The 26,875-nt window shown below is 32.3% G+C and overlaps 1 protein-coding gene across 1 annotated transcript; it reads left to right on the forward strand.

Moving 5' to 3' along the window:
- The first annotated feature begins 1,569 nt into the window (after positions 1 to 1,569).
- LOC135194668 (succinate dehydrogenase cytochrome b560 subunit, mitochondrial-like) lies at positions 1,570 to 15,927 on the forward strand. Its single transcript, XM_064220441.1, has 3 exons — positions 1,570 to 1,673; positions 10,342 to 10,586; positions 15,587 to 15,927. The coding sequence occupies exons 1-3, from the start codon at positions 1,603 to 1,605 to the stop codon at positions 15,871 to 15,873; spliced, it is 603 nt and encodes a 200-aa protein (XP_064076511.1). The 5' UTR covers positions 1,570 to 1,602; the 3' UTR covers positions 15,874 to 15,927.
- Positions 15,928 to 26,875: the final 10,948 nt, after the last annotated feature.

The following is a 26,875-nucleotide window of genomic DNA, read 5'->3' on the forward strand; positions in this document are numbered from 1 at the left end:
ATATATGTTTACTTTATGTAATAATAAGTTTATTTATTTAGAGAAGACAAATTAATAAATGGCTATATCGATGACTTTGATCACCTTCGACCGTACTTGCACTTGTACTTTGCACATGTATAAACTTATCGTACGCGTTTAACGCGTCTCTGCCACAGCAATGATATCGCGTCAAAGTAGTATATTTATATTTCCTCCTATGGCTGGAATAGGCTATAAGTTTACGTTGCTTGGGCCTATAATTACATCGACTAATCTTCACAACAGAATAATTAGTAAACTAGCGGTGCTCCTCCGAACTGGCCTACCAAGGTTGGGGACTGAGGTACTGGGGAGTCCGCTATGAGTGAAATATTTATTAAAATAATCTGGAAGCAAGGAATGTTTATTTAAAAGCCGGTCATCGTGATTATATAAAAGTTATTGTTGCGTGTAAAATGTTCATCGTAGACTATTTGAAATCTGACGTATATACATTCTATATTGGAAAGACCGTAAAGGTGCGTTCTGTTTTATTTAAAATATAATACAATAATAGCTTTAATTAATATATATTTAGGATATTCCTTTATCCATATAAGAGACTAGAACAAATAAAAAAAAGAAACAATAGCGCGCGAAACCAACTTAAAGCGCCATTTTTTTTTTGTTTTTTAGGTGCGGACGGCAAAGTCGGTATCGGCGCAACTTGTAATTACTGAAAAGGCTTCCTTGTGTTATATTTGGGTTTGTAAGCTTAACTGAGTATGTAGTTAACTTCAATATGTATGATTTGGTGATATATTTATGTTAAAATAAATTCGAAGTTAGAACTAATTTTGGTTTGTTCGTAAATTGTTTACAGTAATTTAAATTCTTGTCTATTTTTAATCTATTTCACTTCTGTACGCTAAATATATAGTCTATTCCAACCACAAAGGGACAAAAGCTAAATATTTGATATAGATTTGACGCGATATCACTGGCCGAAAGCTGATATGAATTATGGATTAACGGAAAAATTGCGTTTTGAACGTCGACGAAGCTATTATCGCAACTTTGTAAGTGAAATTTAAATGGATATAAGTGAATATACTACAACACTTCCATTTCGTTAACTGGAATAGTGTTGTATTATAAATAATGACGTATCAATCAAGAACTATTAGTAGCACACAATATAGCTGACTAATTAAGAAATCATATGGAATAGACTATAACATAAAAATAACATAATGTTTTCAATACTTTGTCCCTCCTTGGAGTTTAAACTTTATTCTTACCAAATTACATCAAATTCGTTTCATTGGTGAAAGAGCAGCTGTCATACATATTTACTTTTGCATTTGTATAGATTTTAGAATTGAATTTGAGTATTAGTATAGAAGTATGAGATGATATAAGCAGCTGAGCTTCGCAGTTTTATTGTTTTTGAATTCAGGATATTGACGTAACAAGTTTATATTCTTGTAATATATAAATAGTTATTTACAAGGAGGTTTTAATGTAATTTAAAAAAACGACAAGGATAAGGTACGCTGTAACGAAAATTATAGTGACATGAATATTAAAAAAAAAAACAAACTTAAGTCATATAATTGTCAGTGTGGGAAATTCTAAATAATGTTTCCAGTTCTACTAAAGGGAAATTATTTCAGAAAAAATATTGCTCTTAATATATTCAACACAAACAGGTACGTAGAATCAAAATTTATTTTTAAATTGAAGATTAATAATTTCCATTTATTTATGATTAACACTCCTCGTATAATGTAATACGTCCAGAACGATATAACTATTAATATAATGCAATAATAATAATTATTAGGAAAAACGAATCCCTTTGAATATTTCATCGAATTAGTCAGTACAAGTGGAATTAATCAGTTTGAGTCGGTAGTAGATTTTACATTCAATAAACCATAGTAATGCATTTATATTGAACTAGCGACCCGACCCGGCTTCGCACGGGTGCACTATAGTACTCAGAAATAAAGTAACTCAGTACCACTATTAAAATTTTAACTGGATCATTCATTATGGCTCCGACTTTAAAACTAAAAAAATCCTCTTGAATATTTGACTAGTATGATTTTATTCTATCTATTATATCATAAATAATAAAATCTTTATAAGATTTTAAATTAACATGGTTATTTTTATTACTAACATTATTTAAAACGGGATATTTACCATGTTTTATATTTTTATTTGGTTGAGCTCGATATTTCGACATTATCTACGAATGTCTTGTTCACGAGACTGACCTTTGCGGGTAGATGTTGACGGCATTAGAAGTGTCCATATCGGACTACCTCCTTTCTCGTACGTTTGCTGCGTAAACACTGGTTACCACTACCACTGTCACTTTCACCCCTACTATTTGTTTTATTTACACTCGAAACTCGATCCCGTGTTTTACAAACGAAACTCACCGTATCGATTCGCGATTTTTTTTTTTATATTATTATTCAAGAGTTTGCATAACTTTATCACTGGATTCCATACTTTTGACAGTTGAAACCCATCTTCCCTATTGAAATTACTATATTTAGTATATTTACTATATTGGATCGAGTTTCATAATGCTCAGATACTCGCGACAGAACGCCATTACATACCCCGACTGGTACGAGAAGCCATTGAAATTACTAAATATAGTAATTTCAATAGGGAAGATGGGTTTCAACTGTCAAAAGTATGGAATCCAGTGATAAAGTTATGCAAACCCTTGAATAATAATATAAAAAAAAAAAAATCGCGAATCGATACGGTGAGTTTCGTTTGTAAAACACGGGATCGAGTTTCGAGTGTAAATAAAACAAATAGTAGGGGTGAAAGTGCCAGTGGTAGTGGTAACCAGTGTTTACGCAGCAAACGTACGAGAAAGGAGGTAGTCCGATATGGACACTTCTAATGCCGTCAACATCTATCATCTACATCGTGAACAAGACATTCGTAGATAATGTCGAAATATCGAGCTCCACCAAATAAAAATAGAAAACATGGTAAATATCCCGTTTTAAATAATGTTAGTAATAAAATCTTACTAAATATTGAGCATTTTCCGTTCGCAAATATTAATAAATTTTGTAATCTGCACGTGTACTTTCAAAATAAAATATTTCCAGTTCGGAAATGAGGGGGATCGAATGAGAAGTCTTTCAAATCCAGAGGGGTTCATGTCGGAATAAAATAGTATAGCTATAAAATTGTAAAAAAAATATACCTTTCATCATTATAAAGGCATTCGATTTTTTTTATTAAAAGTCTATGTATATCTCGTGTCCGCGCCTTAAATTCAAGGTCGCCGAAAACTGTTTCTTGTAAATACATCAGTTTGTATGCATTAAAGGTTACAATTCCTACATGTTGTAAGTTGCATTATAAGCATATTTTATACTTTCAAAAATGTTTAATATAAAGCGCGAATCAGCAGCTCAAAATATAATATTTTGCAATTTGAGTGGTTTCGAATTGAGTTGCGTGGATGCAGGAAATCGTTGCTGCATTGATTTTCAGTTTGTGTCATGAAGTCAAATCGATCTCGATGAAGAGAGTGCGTATTATCAAGAAAGTTATGCAAGTTTGGCGATTAACAACTACAACGCGACAACGAGGAACATTACACGAGAGAAGCGCAAATGTTTATTAAAAATGTTATTGTCTCAGAAATGTATTAGTTATTACGATAGATTGAACGGAAATTTCGTCTACATTGACATTACCGTTCACACGAAAAAGTATTTTCGGTGTTATTTTTTCACCGATATCTGCTGTACGCTGCTGAATAGATTTTAAAGAAATTAGTTTTGCTCGTGTCTTGGATTTTGAAAGAACAATCAGGATATTGTTAAAAGAAAAAATATTTCTATTCTTTTGACATATTTTAAATTTTTCTTAATTTCTTTTTCACGTTAATATTAGTAAATGTATAATATATATGCTATCTGTGGATAACACACAGGACAATTTTTATACCGGAAAAGTGCACTATTATTGGGTTAGTCCTCAGCTCTGTAATCCCCGCTTTAAACTTGCAAATCCTTTTTGCTAAATTTGGTACTTTTTAGCTAATACTTTTTAGTGTATTTAAATGTAAAAGCTTGTTTTTAAAAAGGTTTTTAACTTTTAATTTATTAATATTACTTTTTATGAAATTGAAAAATCTAAATTTGTTGGTGAAAAAAGAAAATAAAACATTGTTAAATGCTAAAGCCCACTCAACGGATAAATTGAAAAATTAGCTAAATGTATTTTTTGTTTAATTTGTATTATTATAGTACATGTATATTAAAGTAGAGGAAAATCAAGAATTTAAATTTTCCTCGTCGGAAAGAATATATTAATTTTATTGTTGTTCTTAAATCTACCTGTGTGAAGCTGCAACTGAATTTTGATTTAATATAATTTAATTATTTTAAGACAAAATACATACAATACAATTTCAGTAATTACAATACTAGGTTGCTGTTGTTAACGATTTTTCTCCCTTTTTCACCTATTAAACTACAATTCTTAAAATTTAAATACATTTTATACCATTATAACTACATATTTATTGTAAACGCATTCAACAGATAAGTAATGGAATTGATTTACTTTCTCATTCGATCGTGCAAACCTTATAAACTTTAATTAACTTAGCACTCTCGTGTCTATGGAATATTCTCGTACCGTTTCGCTGCCTGTGGGCTTAAGGCACGATCCGTCAAACGACATGGCTTTTCAGGATGATTAAATATGATTGTTAAGCTTGATGTAATTTATAGCAATATACATTTTGTATTAGTGTCCGTTGGTCCATTATCAACCGGTCGATCTAACGATGTTAATCTTTGGTTTATAACTTCAAATTAAAATGTATGCTCGTTTATGTAAAACTTGTAACACTGTAAGTGGTTAGGACACGTGCATTATAAACGACGATTTATTATTTGATGTGCTTTGTTAACATCGTGAGGAAACTTGGGAAACACAGACGAGTGCTGCCGGTGAGAGATTGTCATTAGACGTAATAACGTAAATGCATTTTAATAAATTATTGATTACGGTTAGAAAAATAAAAGATTAATAGTTGTCTTTATCAGCGAATGATATTTAAATTAAAGTTATTAATACCTATATCATTGAAAAAGTCTGTGCAATTAAAGTTTTCCTCAAATTAATTGGGCTATACGTTTCACGTTCGACTGCAACACTCACGTAACCCTGTGACGATATCATCGCACTTTATTGGTTTCCTTTTAACATTTACGCGACGGACCTTTCATTGAATTATGATTTTATGCTCTCCGGTCCGCTCATCGATACCGTCCATTTTTTCATGACAATTAACTTTGTCACACGTACTTTTACACGCGCTAAAAGCATTTTAATTTTTTTTTCGGTTGAATTTTTTTAGTTGATGTATCTTTTTGAGTTTCGTTATAAGTTTCTCGAAAAGTACGCGAAACGCAAGATTAAATTTTAGATCGACTAAAATTTAATCCTTTGATAATATAATTGCGAATCGATTGTGATTTCGACGGTCGAAACCGTTTTGTGGACCACTTGCCATGCTTTTCGGTTTTCAGTAGACCCTCCGCTTGGCTAATATTGTTCTTAAAAATCGAAGTGCCAATGGCGGGCGACGAGAACTTGTTTTTTATTGGTATACCTCAGGCCTATTCTAGGGCACGGCGTCACACGCCTCGAAATCTTAGATGTATTTATTTTTCGTAGCCCTTTTGACTGCGACACTGCGTGTGTATGTTACCGAAAGTACGACTTATTTACACAATTTTATGAGAATTAAATAAGTTTGTTTTTATACAATATCGTTGTTGGTTGGTCGGGTAATAGAAAATAAAAAATTAAGGCACGTCCTGCTTTCATCAGATCCACTGTCGTAATTCGGATTCTGTCCAATTGGCCCCTTGTAAGTCGATGATGACCCCTGATGGTCGATATAAATCATATATATATATATTATACACAATAATATATATATACAATTAAAAAAATAAATCATATGTTAAAAATCATAAATAAATAAGGGATATTAACTATTACAATATTATATAGTTCATATTAAAGCGTGACGTCGGGAAAGGTGAGGAAGGCGTTATGGTTACAGTAAACGATAAAACTCCCTGACAACATCGTAATTACTGAATAATATAATATTTGGTACGTGGGGGTACACAGTGACACGTCGCAAAAAAACTAAATATAGATTAAGCACGATTTGAGACTTGAGGCTTTTTAATGTTATAAACTACTTAAGCTCTTGAACAGTTATTTGGCACGGCTGCCAAAGTATTAAACAGCTGCATATGAATAAAGAACGAACGAACGAACGAAGAAGGCAGAAATAATCATGTCTGCTAAAAAAAGTTAAGGAATAGCTTATAAATATCTCATTGCAGGGCTAAGCCCTCTCCCCGTGTGCTCATTCCACCATGCTGTTCTAATTTTTCGCAACTCGATTATTTAGCAATTCAATTAACAGTAAACTTTTTTACCAAACGGTGTCGTTCAATTAGTTACCCGAACGACATTCCGCAAATACATCTTCCGTTCATAAAATAGGATAATGTAAAGGGATCTTTAGAATCTGCTTAAGACAGACATAGATATGGGATGTTTGTGGACATAATCACATAAAAAGGTCACATGTAAATACAATAATACAAAACATCTGTGTCCAATTATTTATTTCTTTATAAAAAAGAAATGTTAGTTTATTTATATTTCTATAAAATTGCCAAAAGGGTGTATTTTTCGTGGAATGGGTGTTATATCCCCTTTGTTAACTCGTCGCTAGTTGGCGCTGCAACACATCAACGTCTATCTCGAACCGATCGCCATGAAAATTGGTATACACAATCTGACGGGCTCTGCTAGTATTATATGGATTTCAATCATTTGCCGAAAATGATAGTGTCGTTACGTAATTTTTTTATTATTATTGAACGTAAGGCAGTTACATTTATTTCCAATGTTTAATACTTATTCTGTTCCGTATTTTATTAAATAGTAGTAAGGTAGTAAATATATGCGGGGTACCAATACCGGGAATATAATGTAGACATAATATAAACCAACGGCGTTAGCCTCCCTTAAGAAAGGGTTCTACCTTTTGCACTCCGCGTTACTTCAAATACCTTTAAGTTTTAGTTGAATAAAGATTTCTAAACTCAAGATACATATTTTATTTCATTTATTTTTTAGTTACTTTATTTAAAAGGTCAACTATCTGTACTAAGACACCTTCGTGTTTCGGTCCACGCCGGGGACCCCCCCGAGGGGCATCTATCACCGTCCGCGGGACGGTGATTAAGGTGCAGGCCCAAATAAGGTATCTAGGTCTGATCCTGGATGGAAGATGGAGTTTCGGGCAGCACTTTGTCCAACTGGGCCCGAAGCTCATCAATGCCGCTGCCGTCTTAGGTCGCCACCTACCCAACGTGGGAGGACCAGATTCGCCATGTCGACGCGTATATGCTGGCGTGGTACGCTCCATGGCGCTGTACGGCGCACCAATATGAGTGGACGCTCTCACTGCTCGGAACAAGGCGCTTCTGCGGAGACCGCAGAGGGTCGTAGCGGTGAGGGCGATACGTGGATACCGTACGGTTTCGCAGACGGCGGCGACGCTTCTTGCGAGCGATCCACCCTGGGAATTCCAGGCGGAGGTGCTCGCGGAAGTTTACCGTTTCCGGGTGGAAGCCAGAGCGTGTGGCGACCGTCCAGGGTCCGCGGAGGTGGAGCGAGTAAGGGCTCTTGCCCAACGAGCTCTTATTCACAGATGGGAGGAGGACCTGAGGTCCCCAACAGCAGGTCTGGCGACAGTAGAGGCGATCCGCCCCCACTTGAGTCGATGGTTGAAACGGAGTCACGGCACACTCACATTCAGGCTAACACAGGTGCTTACCGGGCATGGTTGTTTCGGTAAGTAGACGGAGGGGGTACCGCTGTTTTTTTAGTTGGTATTCCGTATCATCGTGGGGGAAACGAGTCATGCGTTACTCCAGCGAAAAAAAAAAACACCTTCGTGTTTCGTTAACCTGCGTACATAATTTGTTGAGCTTAGAATTTAACGTGTCTGCGTCAACAACTCATTTGAACAACAACAAAAACGTCTATTTTTGTATATTGTTTATTATTTTATAATTTTTCATAATTCTGTAAGACTAAAGTTAAGATTTTAAAATTGCTACACCTACTATCCATAAATATATAGGTACATCGCAAATGCCAAAGCCACAAGATTTAACTATATTAAAACATAATAATTTTTTACATTTTTTTTCTCGAATTTTCCATCCCTTGGTTAAAAAATTGGAGAAGAGACGTTTTTTACGGTGTTAGAAGATTAAATATCACATCCAGCGACTAAACTTAATTATAATTTACGATATCCAGAGGCTTGCGAGGTGTGGGTTGGAAAAATCAATGCACACCGTTGTATAAATATCTTACTCTTTAAGCCTCTCCTAGATATTTAATTCATTCATTAATTCAAAATAACATAAAATTTAAACAATAATGGCGTTTACATTTGCCATAGACTAAATTTCGAGTGAATTAAATTTGTGTATAACCTTTTTTTGATAATTAATACGCAGTTCATTAGCTTTGTATTCAAATATAATCATATTATTATAAGGCGAAATATATGATTGTATTTAGAAATCTATCTGATGAACTCGACACCGTTTTCGGTCACACACATATATATGTATGTACTGACCAACTATTATATGTTATATATTTTCCGGTATAATAATTAACGTTGATGGAGTAATAATTATATTGATTAAAATTAAGCATAGAAGTGTCGATTTCAGCAGGGACTGTATAACAATATGCTATAAAAGGAGAAAGGTCATAAGAACAATAATTATAATTTCGAGAAAAATTAATGAGCGAATTGATAGTGAAAACAAATATAGTGTCGTAATAAAACTGTTCTGATTTTTTTCACATTTTACCCGTTGCCACGTTGTCTGTACTCGTAAAATTGATATTGATTTCGAACCGGGGCTTATTCATTATTTAATTAACTTTCAACGAGCTTAAATAGTCGAAAGGGATATTATTATATGGTTGGAATTCGTGCGTTTTGATATGTAATTTAATCATTTTTCACATCGGTAGGTTTTCGTGCAAACCGGTCTCGGTAGGTACCACCCGATTATTCGATATTTTACTAATAAATAGCAATGCTTAGTATTTTTATGTTTCGGTTTGGATGTTGAGTAAGGCAGTATAACTACAGGCACGGGGGACGTAATACTGAGTTTAGTAGGAGGAATGTTAATATTTCTTACAGCGCCAATGTCTACGGGCGGTGGTGACTACTCACCATAATTTGCTCGTCCTAAACCTATACCTTAAAGAAAGTTTATTAAACTTCAGATCAATATGTATGGATTCAATAAACTTAATTATGTATTAATGTCTAAGTGATTTATTATAATGGTCAGATTCCTTCTAGAAATCAATAAATTGCATTAAAAAGACGTCGAGTGCTCTGCGTTACCTAAAATTAAATATCAGAGTCTGGATGTCTCCCCCTCTCAGCTTGTTTTCGTTTACATGACACCTTAAATGCCGATCGTGCTAGAGGAGTAATGTTTTTCTCTATTTAGATTTTACATTAAGTTAAGGGCTGCAACATTCAACTGAATTTAAGACGGCACAAGACAAAAATTAACATTTAATTTATTTGAGTTTAAATAATAGTTGAATTACATTTCGATTACCGTATTTTTTTAAACTCGTACTCAGTGAAGGTAATCATCGAGAGGAAACTGTAAATGTCGGGTGAAATTTTGCTACGTTTAAATACGAGTACTGACGTATGTATCCACGAACCAGTAGTAGTCAAACAAGGGAGTATATACTCAAAGGCCTTTGATCAACAGCGACATTGACGGGCTGTTCTTTTTTTTAAGAGTTAAAATTTTATAAAATTTGCTATTGGCAACTTCTTTCATATCAATTTATAATATGACAAAATTTTTAACGTTACACGTTAACGTTAAAAACATAAGTAGGTATTATGATATTGTATGTTATGTAATTGTACTTTTGATAAAAAAATGAGCTGTTATTTTAAGAAACTAACTAACGAAAATTTGGGCTTTATTCCGGGCAATTGTAATTCAATTTTCATGTATTTTATCTGTGTTTATAATTCATTTTATGCTCGGCTGTAAAGAAAAACATTTTGAGGAAACCTCCATGTATTCGTATTGGATGTAATTCTTCCATATGCTTTGAGGTTTAATAATAATAAGCTCAAAACCTACTCCTTAAAAGAAGATACCTCAGTCCTGCGGTGAGTTTGTATAATACAATTTTTATTTTTAGGTCGTTGTTGTTTCCGTCGATTGCATATTTGAACAGAAGAGTGACCTATAGCGGAAAAAATAAATGTTGCAATAAAAGTTCCGGGGCTAGCGGCAATAATACAATTGTGTTCCAGAGCTACGTGCCGCCGCCGATAAAATCACACGATGACAAAAATATGTGTTTAAATCGACCGATGTCACCACATCTCACAATATACGCACCCACTCTGCCAGCCATGACGTCGATAGTGCAGCGCATAACTGGTTTGATTAAACTATTACTAAAGTAAATGTAGGCTATTATAGGATTTTGTGGAGATAATCTTTTGTGTTTGGTGATTAACTATGTATTGTTTCACGTATAATTCAATGAAATCAATACTATATAAAGCGATATATATGTGACAGTAGCTGTGCCCGCGACTTTGTGCGCGTTGTTTGAGTTTGAGTTATTTGGATATTGTAGCGTGATTTTATTTTTATTCTCGAGTTTAATAACTTTATTTAAAGAATTTACATTCACTTAAAAAACAATAATACAATTATAAAAATTATGTTGGGTAGTTCGACAATTCGTACGGTACACTCGATGCATAGAAACAAAGAACTGTTGCAACTGGAAGTGTTAACATACCGAAATTTAGAAGTTTGATATAATGTTAAAAAATATTTGATATGTAATGTATTGTACAGTAATTTATTAACATAGGTTCTGTAAATATCTATATTAGTTTAAGGTTCCTAAATATAATTTTGGACATATATTTTTATTTAATAAATAATTTAACTTAGAATGTTATGATTACTAGTAATGTAGGATTTAAGTAATTTTTTGAAATTAGCCATCGTTTTTGCGTCTTTTATATTTTTGGGTAAAGAGTTATACAATTTAGCACCTTCATACATAATGCACTTTTTACCGTATTTAGTACGCGGCTTAAATAAGCTAATGTCATTTGCTGATCGTAATGTCATTTTTTGCTCTTCGTGTTTTTTAGTAAATTTTATTTGAGTGTGTATTTCGTTATTTAATATTTTTCGTATTAGTACGCAATTAAAATATATATATGATTGGTGGATGCTCATGATTTGGGTTTCCTTATAGATTTTTTGCGTAGGTGTTAAATAGTTATAATGAAATAATAGTTTTATTAATTTATTCTGAGTTATTTGTAGACTTTCTAAATTAGTTTTGGCAGCTGTTCCCCATATTTGTATTAGATAGTCTATGTGAGGTTTGATAAGAGAATTGTAAATAATATAACGCACTTGTCGTGGTAAGCAACGCACAATGCCTCGCAAAAAACCCATCAGAGAAATAAGTTTACCTTTTATTTTATTTATGTGGGGTTTCCATGTCATCCCGGTATCCAAAATTAATCCCAAATATTTTTCTTCATATACTCTATTAATTTGTTGATTATTTATCACTAATGATAATGATTGAGGTACTTTTTTATTTTTAGCGGCAAAAATAATGTAATTAGTTTTTGCTATGTTAATTGTCAAAAGATTACTCTGGAACCACAGATTTAAAAGATTTAAGTCATTTTGTGCATCATGTAAAACACTTTCAATTGATTTTCCATAGTAGAAAAGGCACGTATCATCAGCGTACAAAGTCATATCCCCTTTTAATCCAATTTTATTAATACTATTTATGTAAATTATGAACAACAAAGGTCCGAGAATGGACCCTTGGGGAATACCAAAGGACACTGCACGCGGTTGGCTTTGTGTTTGCCCTATTTTAACAATCTGATATCTATTTCACAAGTAAGACTTAAAAATATCATAAGCTGTTCCGGTAACTCCTATGTCAGTGAGTTTATTCAGTAACAAATCATGGGAGACAGTGTCAAACGCCTTTTTTAAATCAATAAATATACCTAAACAATATTGCTTATTGTCAATAGTTAATTTTAGTTTTGTAACCAGATCTATAGTAGCTGAAAGTGTATTACATTTAGACCGAAACCCATATTGTTTTTCATATATGAAATTTTGCAAATCTAAATATTTTTCTAAACGAGTACAGAGAATTCTTTCGAAAATTTTTGATACAACCGGAAGAACAGAAATTGGACGGTAATTACCTACGTCCAATTTACATCCTGATTTATAGATAGGAGTTACTTTGGCGATTTTCAGACTATTAGGAAACACTCCCTGTTTTAAACATTTGTTTATACTGACAGTAAGTTCATCTAAAATTATATTTTTTATACATTTGAGAGATTTAGGGCTTACACCATCCAGACCAGAACTAGTTTTTGTATTTAATTTATCAATAATTTTGCCTACTTCATCTGTAGTCGTTGGGGTTATTTCAGAAAGTGTATGTTTAGGACTTCCAGTTGCAAGGGTTACCTTATTTATTGTTAAGCTGTGGTGATATTTGCTGGGTATTAGATTTGCTAAATTCGAACCAATCTCTGAGAAAAACTTGTTGAAATAATCACAGATCTCTTTCTCATCTGAAATAAGGCCGTTTTGTGTTTTAATTTTATTCGGAACCCATTCCTTCTTTATTCTATTGCATGAAAGACAGATAAGTACACTCCACATCTTCTTAGGTTTATTAATACAATCAGTGAAAGCTTTCAGGTAGTATTTACTTTTACATTGTTGTATATGTTCAGACACTTTATTTCCTTCTTTTATAAATTTTTCATGCTTTATTTCGTCCTTTGGGTTACTTTTATGTTCACTCCAAAGTATGTTTCTGTTATTAATTTCATTAATAATTTCTTTGTTTATCCATTCTTGTCTTGGAGGGTTCAATATTTTATATTTTATAACTTTATTATTTTTAATATTATTTAAAAGTTTATTTTCAAATTTATCATAAGAATAGTCTTCGTTACAATTTATGTTTACTAACATATTTTTATATAGTTTGTCATAATCTATGGCCTCATATTGAACTTTTTTGTTGAATATGCGTTTGTGGTTTATGATTTCAAAATAAATTTGCTTGTGATCTGACATTGGTGTATCTATTAAAGCAAAATGAAACTTATTTTCAACAAGGTTAGAGCTTACGTGGTCAATTATGGTTTTCGAAGTAAAGCATTCTCGGGTACAAAATTTTTCACTTACATTATTCATAATTTTATATCCTGCTCCTTGAAGTATTTCTCTATAGGTGGTTACAAATTCCATATTTAATAAGTTGAGGTTGAAATCGCCAAACACTACAGCTCTGCCTCTTTTATATAGTTGTTGGGAGTATATATCTAAAAATTCCTTAAGATTTGTTGTGTCTGGTTTTCTATAAATAGCACCAATATCCAGGTTATAGTTTTCGAGATGAATCCACAAATAATGACAGTCTGCTGTACATTGTTCTTCAATTAGCCTGTGTTTTAATTTATTATGGACGTAAATTGAAACTCTACCTCCTCTAGAAGTACTTCTGTAATTATAATAGTGTGTATATCCAGGAATTTGGTAGTAATTTGCCACATCATCAGATTTTAGCCAAGTTTCCGTTAATATTATCAGATGGAGTGAGTACTGGAAACATGAGAGTATACATTTCAATTCATCAAATTTGCCCGGTTTAACCATGCTGCGTACATTTGCCTATAGATATTTTAAGGATTTCATAGTACTTATTATGTTTTTGTAACTATTGACTAGTTGATAAGAGGTGTCAGTGCATGCTAAAGGATCGTTGTTGGTAATAGTATCTATTTCTTGTAGTTTTTTGGCGAAGTTGTTATTATTTTGGGGATGTCTTTAAAATATTTTATGACCAAATTCTTCTCTCCATTTTCCACCCGGTTATTCAGTTCGGCTTTTAATTGTTTTAAGTAAGACTGTTGTTGAGGTGTTTTATCTGAATATATCTTAATGGAACTGTTATTTACCGTGTGTTTATTACGTAATATCAGTTTAGCTGTGTTTTTAGAACTAAAGCAAGCTTTTATGGGTCTAGTTTTATTCGGATCGTACTTCTCAAGGCGTATGACTTTTATTGGCTTATCGCAATTTCCATCAATAGCCTGTATAATTTTGGTTACTTCTTCTTTATCCATATTTTTTCGTTCATCTTTACTTGTAGAGGTTGATTCCTTTATACCAGTAATAATAATAATTTTGCTTCTATTATCTCTTTCTTGAATTTCAGATATGATATCTTCATAGCCATTTGTGGACGAAGAATTATTAGTAACGGTTTTTAACAGATTAACTTCGTGTTCTATGTGTTTAATTGAATTTTGTGTGGTATTGTTTTTATTTATTAACTCCAGAATTTCGGATTTCATCGAGTTTTGTTCTATTTTGAGACAATCAGTTGTACTTTTTATGTTTTTTACTTCTTCTTTTATTGACTTTATATCTTCAGACATTTTGTTCATGAATTATTTTTGGTTATCACTCATCGACGTCAAGATTGGCATCATTTGAGACATCTGGGAACGTAGTTCGCCTATTTCCTCCATCATGTGATTACTATCATCAGTTAATTTACGTTTATTACGATGAGTAACCTTAGAAATGTCAGAAAACTCAAAAGATTGTTCATTAATTACCAGATTTGGTTGAGAGTCAGAGCGACATACACTTGGGCCACTTCCAGTCGGTGAGCGCAGTTTGTTCATAGTTGATCCGTGTTTTGTCTACCTTATCGGATTAGCACTGCTTTTAGAGAAGGCAAAAAAATAAGAGGCCGTCTTCTTTCCCCGAGGTGAGGAGGAGCGGTTACCTCGTCGCTGCTTTAGTTTTAGAAGTAGAAAGCTTTAAATTCGCACAATTAGTGTAATCAACTTCACTTCCTAATGTTTTGATAATAGGTGTTAATTTGGCAAAACTTCCAATGTACAGTATTTTTAAATGACGCACAGCACGTCCACTCAGTACGAAAACTTGTGACCAATTTCTATATATAATTCTAAAATAAAAGTAACCTAAGTTACTCCTTATCTGCCAGTGAAAATCCTGTCGAAATCGGTTCAGCCGTTCCAGAGATTAGCCGGAACAAACAGATAGACAGACAGACAAAAATTGTAAAAAATGTTATTTTGGTATATGTACCGTGTATACATACATATGCATTTAAAGATGGGTTCCTTGTAAATCGATTGAAAAGTTTGTTTGACGTCAGAAATTTTCACAGGATTGTACATAATAAGACCTCTTATCATTAGGTGATCTATATGCAAGACTCCATATATTTAATAAAAAAAAAAAACATCGTCAGCATTATTTCTTCCAGTGTTCTTAACGCAAATACATATATTTTGTGTTTGTTTCAGGTATTATTATAACATTCTACGCTCTACTTTTATCAGGCGGCAGTCTGTTTCTGTCCAACGGAGTCGAAACCTACGTGTCCATGATTCAAAGTCTAGATCTTAATAGACTTTCAATTTTCATCATAAAAATAATTGTGGGTGCCCCGTTTGTCTATCACTACTTCAATGGCATTCGCTTTTGTATGTGGAATGCTGGGAGATGGCTCGCGATGAAGGATGTCTATGAAACGGCAAGAAAGAGCTTCATAGCAACCGTAGTTGTAACATTAATCTTTGCAGTTATTTGATCAAGTTTTCTTTTATATTTTCTCGTTTCACGTAATATATAATTTTACTTGAAAGGTTTTTTTTTATTATTTTAAATAAGGAACTGATTTGAAATTTAACTTAAATTCAAATTTAATTTGAAATAAAATTCAATATTAATAAAGACTTTTGTCGGCGCTGAAAACCCGTAGGGTGTTTTCAATCATAATTTATTGTTTTGCCAAATAACAATAGTAGAAAATGTTTCAATTTGAAGATAAATGTAGCCAGTATAATTAGTTGCAAGAAACATAACATCTTATTTACGGAGGTTGGCGCCGTACCAACAGTCTACTTCGGTGACTACGTGTTTCTTTGATAACTACTAAACTTTAGTACTATTAAGGCGATACTGATTGTCAAAAACAATAATATTACTGTCTATTTTCTTATTTCAAGCAAAACACTTCACTCTTCCTCACATTTCAACCCATTGCAACACCACCGATTTTTAAGCTCACCTCAAAATTACACAAATATTAATATGAATAATATTTTTAAATTAAAAATTAAAATTTTGATGTCCGATTTAAATCTCGGCCGATGAAAAAAGGTAGGTGAAGCATATGCAGGGACAAATTATTTTTCGTAACACGGTTAACTCGTTTAATGATTTTAAAATAGACTTGATTATAAGTCGATCGCTGTCTAATAATTTGTGCTGGATAAACGTTTAATATGTTTCCACTTGATCTGTATGGAAATAAAATAAATATGTGAAGATTATATTATCAAAACAACATTTATTATTAAATCTCCAAAACTAACGAACAGTAATTATTTTTTAACATCCTTATAGTCTGTAACTGTGAGCCTTTGTTAAGTTTTATCTCAAACAATCGGGAATATTCCGATATGCGATGATAAAATTCCGAGATTTGAAATATTAACTGAAGATACGTTTTATAGGAAAATTAATTGAGACTTATGATTCTCTCGATACAAAGGAATAATCAAAATGCTATTAAATAAACATTCTAGTTTGTTATCGAGAATATATATGGTATTAAAACAAAAAAAAAAAAAAAAATATTATCTTTGTTATATTACTTTTACGAATGACACGTGTACTTCAAGCATATTGTCTGTTTCACAAACCAACCGCTACCGTTTTAATGAGATGAGAGGACTACGAACAACTTTGCTGCGCTTTGTAATAATCATATAATTTAATTACAACAACATTTAAGTATATTTTCGCAAAAGACAGCTAATTCGCCATCTATGAAAGGTCTATGGGTCGAGTGATAAGAGCAGTTCCTTTGATCTAGAGCGCCGTATTAAGTCAAAGAATGTCTGTCGCTACTGTAGGAAGCTATGAAGTAATTTATTTATGTACTTATAACGGAACTATCAAGCTGGGGGAAATTGTTATAAGTTTTGGTAACTATATTAAAAAATAAACGTGTTATTTAAATTTATCTACGGGTAATTGATTAACTTTCTTTTCAAAATATTCTCAATGTGAACTGTGTTGTAACGATAAAGTCTTTCCCATTTTAAACATGTAATTGTCTATATTTTATTATAATTAATGCGAATATCTGTAAACACGCTTTAGCACCAACTCAATTCTAAGCAAGATATATAAATTTAGTTTTACTTTACTGACATACTATGCGAAATGGTGGAGAAGAGACTACTGATTTCTTCTCAATATAATCTACTTTCTGAAGCGGCGGTAACTTTATATTTTTCGACACGATTCAATAGTGCTTTTATGATAATACTTGAATAAAGAATATTTTTATTTGATTTGATTCAGTCCAAACATATTGTTTATATTTTCTTCAAATACAATAATTTGTTGATAAAGTACCGCAGGCCATAGCTCTCACTCTTAAAAATAAGATCATATTACACCATGCCGCTTCAGTGGAGTTTGTGGATGCAAGCTTGGAACTACATCATTCGATGTTATCAATATTTTACCACTGAACACGATACAAATGCAATTAACGTACACGGCAAGTCACTGATACTAGGCTGGATTTGAAGTTCACAGACTTTGGTTCTTTGGTTTAAATTGTTCTATTCACAACGTTGGTTTTAATTAAGATTTTATTTTAATGTGTTATTTTCATTTTAGCAACGTATTAGAATTCCCGTAAAACATATTAAATATGGTTTTGAATGAAATTGACATTATGTGGAGCACTTTATTTATAAAAATAAATAAATAAAGTTTTTTTTTTTAACATACTAACTAATATTAGGAATTGGTGTTCTCAAACGTACCTAAAAGCATGAAAGGTTCCTAAAATCGATGAATGAACACAAACGTGTTTAGGCTTGTGCGGAGAAAGTATTATACAGATATGAGTAAATTAAGTACCGCTTTCTTAAATCTTTTTTAAGTCTTTTACTCGCTAAAAGTTATAAGGGCTTTTTCACTTGTAGCATTAAGCAAGCGGTCAACACTGCCTATATACGAATACATTGGTGCCGTATGATATATTAAGTATCCACACATCGAAATTCCCAAATAATGGGAATTAAGATGTTATGTCTCTCACTCACAAATTTTGTGGTCACCCTTCAAAATAAAATTAGTCTCCCTACAAAATTAACATACATATACACAATAACAAACAAACAATTTCCCTAGCAATATCTGTCCTGTAGCTACTTCAACCAATTAAGTAGGAAGTCAATGCAATTTTATTTCACGACTGCATTGATATGTCAATCCCACGGAACACAGGCGACGTGAAAATACGGTTACTAGTATAAAATAGCTCATATTGTATTCCTTAAAAACATATTTCAAGAAACTAACCTGTTGAACTTTATATGATACTGGTGACCCGCCCTGGCTTCGCACGGGTGCAATACTAATACTAATTATACTACAGAATGTTTTAATATACAACGTTCACAGCTTTTTTGTCATTAGACAATACAAACCGCTATGTTCCTGCATATTAAATCTGTAATATCTGCGAAAATATTCATTGAAATTACATATTGTAAATTTCGTTGCATAGTTTTAAAGATCTAAGCATATGTACATGGGAACAGGCAGACAGCGGGAAGCGACTTTGTTTTATACTATGTACTGATGTAACCTAGCTCTAGAAGTCTTTGTGTTTTCGATATCGTGTTGATCGAATAAAAATAAGCTATTCATTTATATTTTATGACGTAATATATTATAAAGAATAAATAATAATACAATATAGTACTGACAAATATAATGTAATTAATATATTTTATAGAGCTCGAGACTTCCTCCGAGATGTTTCTAACTATGAATATTTCTAGCTTTCTCTAAAGCTCTGAATCATCTGGTAGGTATAAGTTTTATGTATCGGTCTAGCAGTTTTTTTAATAAGAGTTAATAAAAAAAATAAAAGTTGTTAACACAGATTTGTAATTACAGACGTACGTTTTACAAAATGATATATTAAAACCATGTCACTGTCTGCTTAAACGTTTCGGATCCATTGTTCAAGCGAGTTCAAATGCAGATATGAGTTTCTCAAAATTGAAATTCATTATGCTTTGAGCTATATTTTTGGAACTATTTCACATAGAAATTTTAAGCGAATATTGCAGGTGTTGATGAGATAACTTTTCTAATATTATCCTCGTATGTTTTTGAATACTGTACCATTCCTTATATTTAAAAACGGATCCATTACAGTGCATGAAGCTACTACATCAATTAAACAGTGGATAAGGAGACACGTAAAAATGGATGCTCTTAAAGCTTTTTGACAGATTCCACTATCCATCGATCAATCCGGTCCATTTCATTCGAACTCATTCCCTTTGTCGCGTTCTACGTTTTGTTTAAAAAAAATGGATACGCTAAAAACAAAAGAAGACTTTTGTTTGTGGAAAACGACGTGGAAAAGGGATTTCGGCGATTGCTAATTGCCATTTGATTGTACGTTTAATAGTACCTTATTAAAATCTGGATACCATTTTTATACTTTTATTTTTACTTGAATAATTATCAAAAAAATTACCGAGGCGTGTCCCGGGACACGTTACGGTTACGGTTAAACGATCCAAGTCGTTTAGATATATAGTAGAAGACAGAAGTTTCCATATACATATATTCTGTAATTAATAAAAGGGACTATAATGTACCTTCTTTTGTAAATCTTGTATCTGGTCAAAATCATTGTGATGGCCGTCAACGATACTGATCGGAGAGGCCGCGGGATCGTGTCGATGTAATGTGTCCGTGGCCTCTCTGTAGTGCTCCGGAACGGAGCGGACTCCGACTCGGCGAAACTTTCCTCAAAGGAGGAAGATTATCTCGTTCTCCCGCACTTTTCGCTAGTGCGTACGTCCTCTTCAGCATATGATATATTAGATTAACAAGGAATAAAACACCCACATATTATAGCAAAAGTCTCCGGACGAGCTGTGATTAATATGTTATATTTATTTATAATAAACATTATTAAAATAGGATATATTTATTTGTATTTGAAATGGTAATTAATTATATTGAATACGGTTAAATATAAAAGATTATTGAAAAATCTATATCATGCTAATACGGACGAATTTTACAAACAAACATATTCATTTAATCTTTAAAAAAGCATTTCCGTCGCATATTTTTTGATCACTATCCGAATGAATACAGTCTATACTGGGAAACATGAGCTGTTTCCCTTGTTCGGGTTTAGCGTTTCAATTTAATTACGTATAAAATAAATACAGTATTGTTTTGTTTATTTTTCTTTAACGGGTGTGAGAACTACATACTTAATGTACAATATAATTAACAATATTTTTTTTCTGTTGCAATAATGTTATGTCGGAAACGTCAATAGCGCATCGGTTTTCGGGCCGCCTAGCGATGTAAAAAGTCGCAGGATCGATTACTGTTCCTTTAAAAAAAAAAGTGAAACATAATATATTGGCGCGCCTTATAGGTAAGACTGACTCGTAACGTGTGACTCTCTTGCGTCGTCATTCCCATACAACCCATCTCTCCTCTCTCTACCCCTTGATACACACAAACGCATATTGCGCTAAATATTTCCTTATAATAAAAATTCGAGGCGTCGAATTTTTCACGCGTTTATCTAAATAAATAAGTATTTTTATTTTCTCATTTTCAATGCAATTACAGTAATTTAACTTTAGAGCTATATATATATTTTTATAATAGTTTTATGTATGTTATATTTTAACTGTTGCGTTTCTGATATATTTTTTGTTTGTTCGATTATCATTTTTTTTCTACATACATATATGAAATGAGAAACCCTCTGCGTGCAAAGGCCTCCTTCAACTTTGTCCACTTTTTTCTATTTTTCGTCTTTGATTGCCACTCGTCTCCTGCTATATTTCTGATGTCGTCGGTCCATCTTCTAAAAGGCCTGCGCACATCGAAATTTCTTTCGATCTATCCATTAAAAAAATCGCCAAGTTTTCTTAAAAAGTGCTCGATCATTTTCTTATAACTAACATAAGGCCGGGTAAATGTGCAATATTTCCTTTGTGCCTGTAATTATACTGACTCACACACCCTTTAAACCGGAACAAGACAATACTAAGCTGTGATGTCATACAAAAAAAAAATCTTAAACTTCATAACTCAGTAAGTATTTCATCTCTATTTTAGTCATTTTATTAATTAATAACCAAGGATGTGTCATTACATCCTCATTATTATTAGTATAAAAGTATTATTTTATATGTAAGTGATACGAGTGCGTAAATCGATTATAAATCAGTATTTATAAAAAATACAAGTTATATTGGATAGAGCGTTCTGGAAAAGTCAAAGCGAAATGAACTTTTATATTACACTGGACACACGCAAAACTAAAACGCTAACAGTGATAGAACAGAGGTGAAAATACTTTACTTGGAAGCCATACCCATAAATGGAGCATAATAACAGTCACAGATGCAATGTAATAAAAGTATCTTATTGTAAATTACATTTCAACATCCTATATAATCTTTATTGCAATGCCGCTTTTGTCTATTAGTCTCAAAGCAAGTGAAAATGCAGGGACGTATGGTTTTAATTGACTCTGCCGAATCGATTCGTATGGCTGTGAATTAATCCCCGACATGAAACATGTACGTATCATAACGCTATCGAAACGCTCTAATCCGAACCCCTTTGCAGGTATAATTTTATAACGAATTGGTATTTGATCGTTAAATTCAGCCACGCGTACATTGCTTACAACGAACGAGTGATTCCTAAATGAAAAAAATTAAACATATCCGTGTAATTTTTTTATAAAGGATTTTTTAACTACGAAAATTCAGTAACGTTCAAATAATGGTTATTTGGTTTGTTTATATATGGTATTTACAAAAACTATGTTTTATGTTATGAAATATTGCGGTACAAATACATATCGATAAAAGGCTCACTGTGTTGATAAAAGTTTATTGAAACGAGGAATATAACTTTTGATTTTGGAAAACAAGACAGCAGGTATAAACATGAACATGTACATAACAAAAAACATGTACATGCCGATGAAACCGTAGCTGTTCCGAAAAAAATAATACAAATTGCGGAAAAATCAATGCACCTTTTTTCTATTTTTTTCTGTTCTGGTTACATTATACCATCGAATCGTTGGAGGCAGTATACTGTTCCGCTTACAATAAAATTAACTTTATTTTAATATAAATATTGCAATTAATTCTAATATGTATGTGGTGTAGGTGTATTTACAACCTGCATGCCTAGTAATAGAAAAAAAATATGTATGCCTGTTCCTTATCTATACTAATATTATACATGTGGAACTAATAGGTCTGTTTGTCTGTCTGTTGCACATTCACGGTGAAACCAGTGACATGAACTTGATGAAATTTGGTATGAAGTAATCTTTAACTCTTCGGAAGGAAAACGGCTACTTTTTATACTTAGCACCATACGACTAATACTAGAACCCCCTTCTTCCCAGCACGCTTGTGAAGTCGCGGTAACCACTAGTGCTATATAACTTTGAATTAAGTTCGTTCATTCATTCGTTCGTTCGATGAACATGAACATGTGACTCATGAACAAAATTAATTAAATATCGTCATGTAATAATTAAATTTTAAACTTATTGTAATAATACAAGCGATATTTGGTTTCTATACACAATATATGGTAAAACACAAACTTTTTATCTGGTAAGCAGATGGCTTAAGGGGGCTTTTATATAATATTAATGAACTAATACAAAAGAAAAATAACTGTCTGGAAATGTTCCACGGCTAGGCTATTGTTATAAGAGCAAATTTATCAATGCCACGTCATTGGTGTTACAATACATACATACATACATACCGGACATAATCAGTCCTTACAATGTCTTCCCTCATAACCGAGCATTTATTTCACATTTGTCATTTAAGATTCACGAAAAAGTAATTACTAATCAAAAGTAGAAAATGTAGCTAACTTGTATGGAGCTTATATTTCAAATATTTATATTACAAAGCAAACAATATATACGCGATGTAAAAACTTGTAAAATATCAAATTTATTTTATTCTCAAATGAAAATTGATATTGACTTATACGATACAAGATACCTTTCATATCATCTGCCGTCTTAAGAAAGATCGTCCTTTAACGATTAATACACGACGACGACGTAATATCATCTGATATGATACATGCATTCACCGAAGCCAAAGCTTTGTTCATCCGATTTTCTAGGTTCGGTTGACAGTGTATTGTTTGTTACAAAAGGGAAAATGATCGTATGAATGTTTCAATATGCATCAAAGGTCTAGGCACAAACCTAGAACAGCTTATCATTCGGCTTGCAATGGTCTTATGAAACTAGTCCAGTTTGATTTCGATACCATCTTGAATTGATCCGAGGTTTTCGCTTTAGTGCTTTAAGACATAATGTGTTAATCAAAAATGTATATATGGATGTATATCCCATCGAATTGTTCAACAGTCAATCGTGATGTAGGAATTTATGTTCTACAATGTTCTACGATCGTTACGTGAGAGTCTACGAAGTCTACGTATATACGTATTCTACGATATATTTAAAATTTCGTTTACTCTCAACTGAAATGTATTAGTAAGAACATACAATTAAAAAAAGTCTTTATTATTTCTACAGCGAATGTTGTTTGCTATTATGAATGTAACTTCTGAGTTTAAAACAGTCGAATTATTTACACATAACAGGTAACTTAGGACAAATTGAAGCTCAAGATTTGATATGGCTAGTTTGCTAGGTAGGTCACACCAATAGGATTTTATAGATTTTTTTTTACGGCTACATGTAATCAAATAAGGGATTAATACTATCATTCCCCAGTTTCCAAGCAGGAAAAAATGCGAGCGTCAGTTTTAACACTACGTATAGTTTTTTTTTAAGTCTTATAAATTATAAACACTCGTATACATAACAATGAAAAAAACGACTTATATGTCCATTTTTGGACATTTATATGTTAATATCTGTATTTGTTCAATAACATACTAAAAACTAGAGAATCTAATCTAAGTTTTAAAGAATAAACTAATTCATATTTGTATATTCATGTTAAATAGATTTTGAGTTATTAAGCGGCCATGTACTTTATTATAATGTATTATATTGATTAAACGAAACTGTTGATCACTCTTAATACGATTGCGGTGGTCATCCTATTTCCCAACGAAGAATACTTGCTATATAATACGACCAGTTTTGCTTGAACGTTGTCATCCATTTATACTTGTAGTTCCTCTTCGAATCAATCAGAATATGTAGAAGCGTTGAGTCATTACATACGTACATACATACATACATTAACAGCCTGTAAATTTCTCACTGCTGGGCTAAGGCCTCCTCTCCCTTTGAGAAGAAGGTTTTGAGCATATTCCACCATGCTGCTCCAATGCAGGTTGGTGGAATACACATGTGGCAGAATTTCGTTGAAATTAGACACATGCAGGTTTCCTCACGATATTTTCCTTCACCGCCGAGCATGAGATGAATTAAAAATACAAATTAAGCACATGAAAGTTTAGTGGTTGAGTCACCAAAGACCTGTTATTTTGCCAACGATAAGAAATCAAGAAAAACGTATGAAAAATATTTGGTATGGCAATGTTTATAATATAGTAAAAAAAAAACGAAAAATATTTCGTATTTAAATGATTGTAACTCAACATTTTTAACGTTAACATCTCAAAGGCGTATATCTGTACGTACAATGTATATACACATGCCGCTGCGTTAAAGTGACAAATTGATATTTCAAATGAAACCTTATCTGATATCGGTTGAAGTAACGGAAAAGGTTTTATTGTGCGATGTAAAATGAAAATATAACATAACATCGTCATAACATATTAGTTAGGTATTGAATTCAAAATTGCATCTCAGTCCCACAGTAGCATGAAATTGAAACACAGGGGAGGCGAGACCACCCCTTCTCCAAACCCTTGACCACAATATATGCTACAATCTATGACATCAATTTTGTGTGTAATTTGTTTGATTTGACAAACACTGATATATGAATACCGTAGCATGGAATGCATAATTATGAAAAATTAACAAAGCCTTATTTCTTGGATTATTACTAAATAAATATACTTTGATTAAGGGTATAAAAATTATCGTATAATATGTTTTTTTATATCTAATTTTTGCCATTTTTTTATAAACATTAACATATTTTTAGATATGGCCTTATGCCTGTAATTATACTGGTTCGTTGATTCATTGTAGAATTGAAATTGTATCAAGATAAAGTTGCAAAAAATCCCACCACCGAGTATAAAGAAACTTCACAAACGAATTTCTAATCACAATACAACAGATAATCCCCACAGATACGCCTCATATCGGAATTCATAGCAATTAAAATAATACTCATCTCATAAATAAAACGAAAAAGTTAAGCGCGATTCTTTGTAAGCTTTTCCAGGTAAATCCAGCCAACCGATGTATATTAAGGTCCATCCTTACATTTCTACATATTATGGAAAAATATGTCTGTAGAATAAGTTAAAGGAGTTAGCGATTTTTAAATCGTATGACATTTGTATAATATTGAATGTATCGACTTAATTATCTGTAACTTTATTTTCGGTTACGTCGCCGATGAAACTATGACGCGTCAACAGTATCCGAATACCGGCAATAATTAAAACGGCTGGGGACACTTTCATCATTTTGACCGGTAAACACGGTATTATTTTGTCCTTTATATTAATTAATGATGTGATAACTGCAGTTTGTAATTAAAACAAAAGGTGCGATCACGGTTATTGATTTTCAGTTTGTTAAAGTAACACAAACAGTACATATCGAAAATTATTTTCGTACAAATGAATGAACTCATGATTTCATGATTCGTCGAGTTTCGCAGAAAAATAACGTTCAATTAAACAAATGAGAATTCGTTTCGATATTTAAATGAATGTTTTACTAAAAGAATATTCGATATCACTTATGCGCAGGAAAAATATTTTCGCATGTTATATCATTGTTATATACAAGTTTGAACTAAGTCTTCTTTGATTTCAAATATCGAGAGAGTTTTCTCGAACCTGTTGTTGATGTTGATAAGTTATCTTTTGTGATATCTTCTATTTCATTGCTACTCTAACTATAGTTTGTGTAATGTACCGTCGACAAAACACGTAAGACTTGCAAAAATTTGATTTCTATTACATTATACAACCAAGGACGCAGTTAGATCCAGCGGCCAACATTATGTATATGTTACTGTAAAAGCTCGAACTACGGTAAATCCTAAGACTTAAGAGTAAGTTTACCGATATGAGTTGGTAAATGTAAGTATTTCAGAAAATGGTACGATTTTTTCGGGCATTTACCATTCGAATTCAGTATATGCTAGGTTTTACTTCTGTCAACTGGTAGATGTTGGTTTTAGAAATAAAACAATGAGTAATTCTTAATCACTTATTTCAATTAACTATAAGTCAAAACCTTAGGTATCAAACGATAGTAATTAAATAACTAACCTAACCTATTTTAATTATTTTCATTTCGTATATTATTTTAT

This window comes from Vanessa tameamea, chromosome Z (genome assembly GCF_037043105.1).
Source record: "Vanessa tameamea isolate UH-Manoa-2023 chromosome Z, ilVanTame1 primary haplotype, whole genome shotgun sequence".
In the NCBI taxonomy this organism is placed as follows: Eukaryota; Metazoa; Arthropoda; class Insecta; order Lepidoptera; family Nymphalidae; genus Vanessa; species Vanessa tameamea.

What these genes read in the sequence shown, in the direction of transcription:
- LOC135194668 (XM_064220441.1), top strand. Translation starts at nt 1,603, where the DNA reads ATGTTTCCAGTTCTACTAAAGGGAAATTATTTCAGAAAAAATATTGCT. An exon ending in AATATATTCAACACAAACAG is followed by an intron (nt 1,674 to 10,341) that starts GTACGTAGAATC and finishes TTTTATTTTTAG; the next exon opens with GTCGTTGTTGTTTCCGTCGA. An exon ending in GATAGTGCAGCGCATAACTG is followed by an intron (nt 10,587 to 15,586) that starts GTTTGATTAAAC and finishes TGTTTGTTTCAG; the next exon opens with GTATTATTATAACATTCTAC.